At 43.2% G+C, this 1790-nt stretch overlaps 1 protein-coding gene across 1 annotated transcript; it reads right to left on the bottom strand.

Annotated features, from left to right (window-relative positions):
• Positions 1–1158: 1158 nt before the first annotated feature.
• Positions 1159–1731, bottom strand: LOC105559066. Its single transcript, XM_012007103.1, has one exon. The coding sequence runs from the start codon at positions 1729–1731 to the stop codon at positions 1159–1161; it is 573 nt and encodes a 190-aa protein (XP_011862493.1).
• Between the last annotated feature and the right edge of the window lie 59 nt (positions 1732–1790).

The following is a 1790-nucleotide window of genomic DNA, read 5'->3' as shown; positions in this document are numbered from 1 at the left end:
AATTGTTAAAGGGTGGAAGATGTCTTGAAATCAACTCGCGAGAGCCAAGACGAGATTTTTAACATCTAGCGAAAGTCCCTCAGAATAATAATAAAAAGGTAAAAATAATAAGGGAGGAAGGAGGTCGTCGAACCGAAACAAAATAAAATAAAGGAAACGAGTGACTTACTACTTATTGCGGTCGATGTTCTGGAAAATCTTTTGTCGGAGGCGGGTGGCTCAGGCAGGTGGTCCGTCGGCCGAAATCGCGCACTGATTTTATTTGAACTGGATGATTTGATGTAAAAGAATGTTGACTTGAACTTGGATATAAAGAAGTAATTTGAAGAGTCGCCGAGCGAGGTGCGTTGGTGGATTCGGGGCTGCCAAAGAGGCTGAGGCAGCAGGCTCTGGGTTTATATATGATTTTTCGGGAGTGGATCTTGGTCATGGGACGTGGAAGGAGATTTTGGATATTAGGTTCTTTATTGGTGGACTGTTGGGAGGGGTCAAGGAGTTGTCTTCCTTATTGGCAACCCGACCATTAAGTCGTTGTCGCCCTTAGATATTTATTTATGGGCATCATTTCCTTCAGCGACTTTCGAAAAAATCCCGAGTTTCATTTTTGGGTCAAGTTTTGGTCAACATCTGAATCCCCTTTTAGTGTCTCGGATCGTAATATTTTAGAAATCTGAATTTTGAATTTGCCGTCTGAAAGGGCCTGATCCCATCTGTCTTTTGTTTCTCCCCTTTTTATTGTCTCAACGGCTATCGACCAGCAACGATTAGGGCACTTTACGTTTCGAGTTTCGAAAAGTGAAACTCTGGCAATAAATTTTTGTGGGGAGGAGACTCATGCATTGGCTAGTCGATATCCGCTGATTTCTAAAATTTTGGTTTCCATAGGGAAGAAAAAACACACATGTGTTTCTTATGGTTTTTTGAAAGAGAGAAATCGTGGAGTCCGCAGGACGTAACACTGTCATACTTAGGTGATTTTGCGCACGACATTGGTTAGCGGGTTGTACTGAACCACTCGATCGTGTATAATGAGGCAGTACGCAGTGGTATTCGCATGTACATTCTCTTTACACTCAAATTCCAATCTCACGTCCACAGTCGCGCTCTTGACCGATTCGTTTTGTCGAGAACAATCGATGGCCACAAACGGGCCATATTCTAGTAATTGTTGACAGTGAGACCAGGTGCAAGATCATCGTTTCCGCAATAGCTCTTCCGGAATCGTGAAAACGCATCATACAGACTCGACCATTTGCTTTTATCGAAATGCAGATTCATATCGTCATATGGATAACATTCCGAGTTCAGATAGAGTTTTACGTTGCTCAATTTGCAGTGATTGAATTGACTCACATTCTCAGACATGATATTCTTTCGATTTGTTTGCAGAGCGAAAATAACATACCGCGGCTTCTCGAGCTGAGTAGCCGTTTTAATAGCCCACGAATGCTTAGTCGTCTGCTGCAATAGTGGAAACTCATAGAGATCCCATGATCGAAAACCCATGTTAAGGTATTGTCCGCTTTCCAAAGCACGCAGCATCGATAGCTTGTTCACCTCGTTTAACAGCACATGCGGCATTCGCCATTGTATCTTGAATATTTCAAGCTGCGGCTCCAGTACTATAGCTCCAAACAGACAATTGTTGTCGTTGCGCGATCGTATTAAAATCAATTCGTGACGAGCGTTAATCACCACGCGTTTGTAATCTTCACAGAATCCCAATAGCATGCTGAGCGGTACGCAAACATTGAAATCTCCCTTCCCATTGTTCGACACATCCCAGCCGG

This window comes from Vollenhovia emeryi, unplaced genomic scaffold (assembly GCF_000949405.1).
Source record: "Vollenhovia emeryi isolate VEMERY1.0 unplaced genomic scaffold, V.emery_V1.0 DF946916.1, whole genome shotgun sequence".
In the NCBI taxonomy this organism is placed as follows: Eukaryota; Metazoa; Arthropoda; class Insecta; order Hymenoptera; family Formicidae; genus Vollenhovia; species Vollenhovia emeryi.
This window is presented reverse-complemented; position numbering and strand designations above follow the sequence as displayed.

What these genes read in the sequence shown, in the direction of transcription:
- LOC105559066 (XM_012007103.1), bottom strand. Translation starts at nt 1,731, where the DNA reads ATGCTATTGGGATTCTGTGAAGATTACAAACGCGTGGTGATTAACGCT.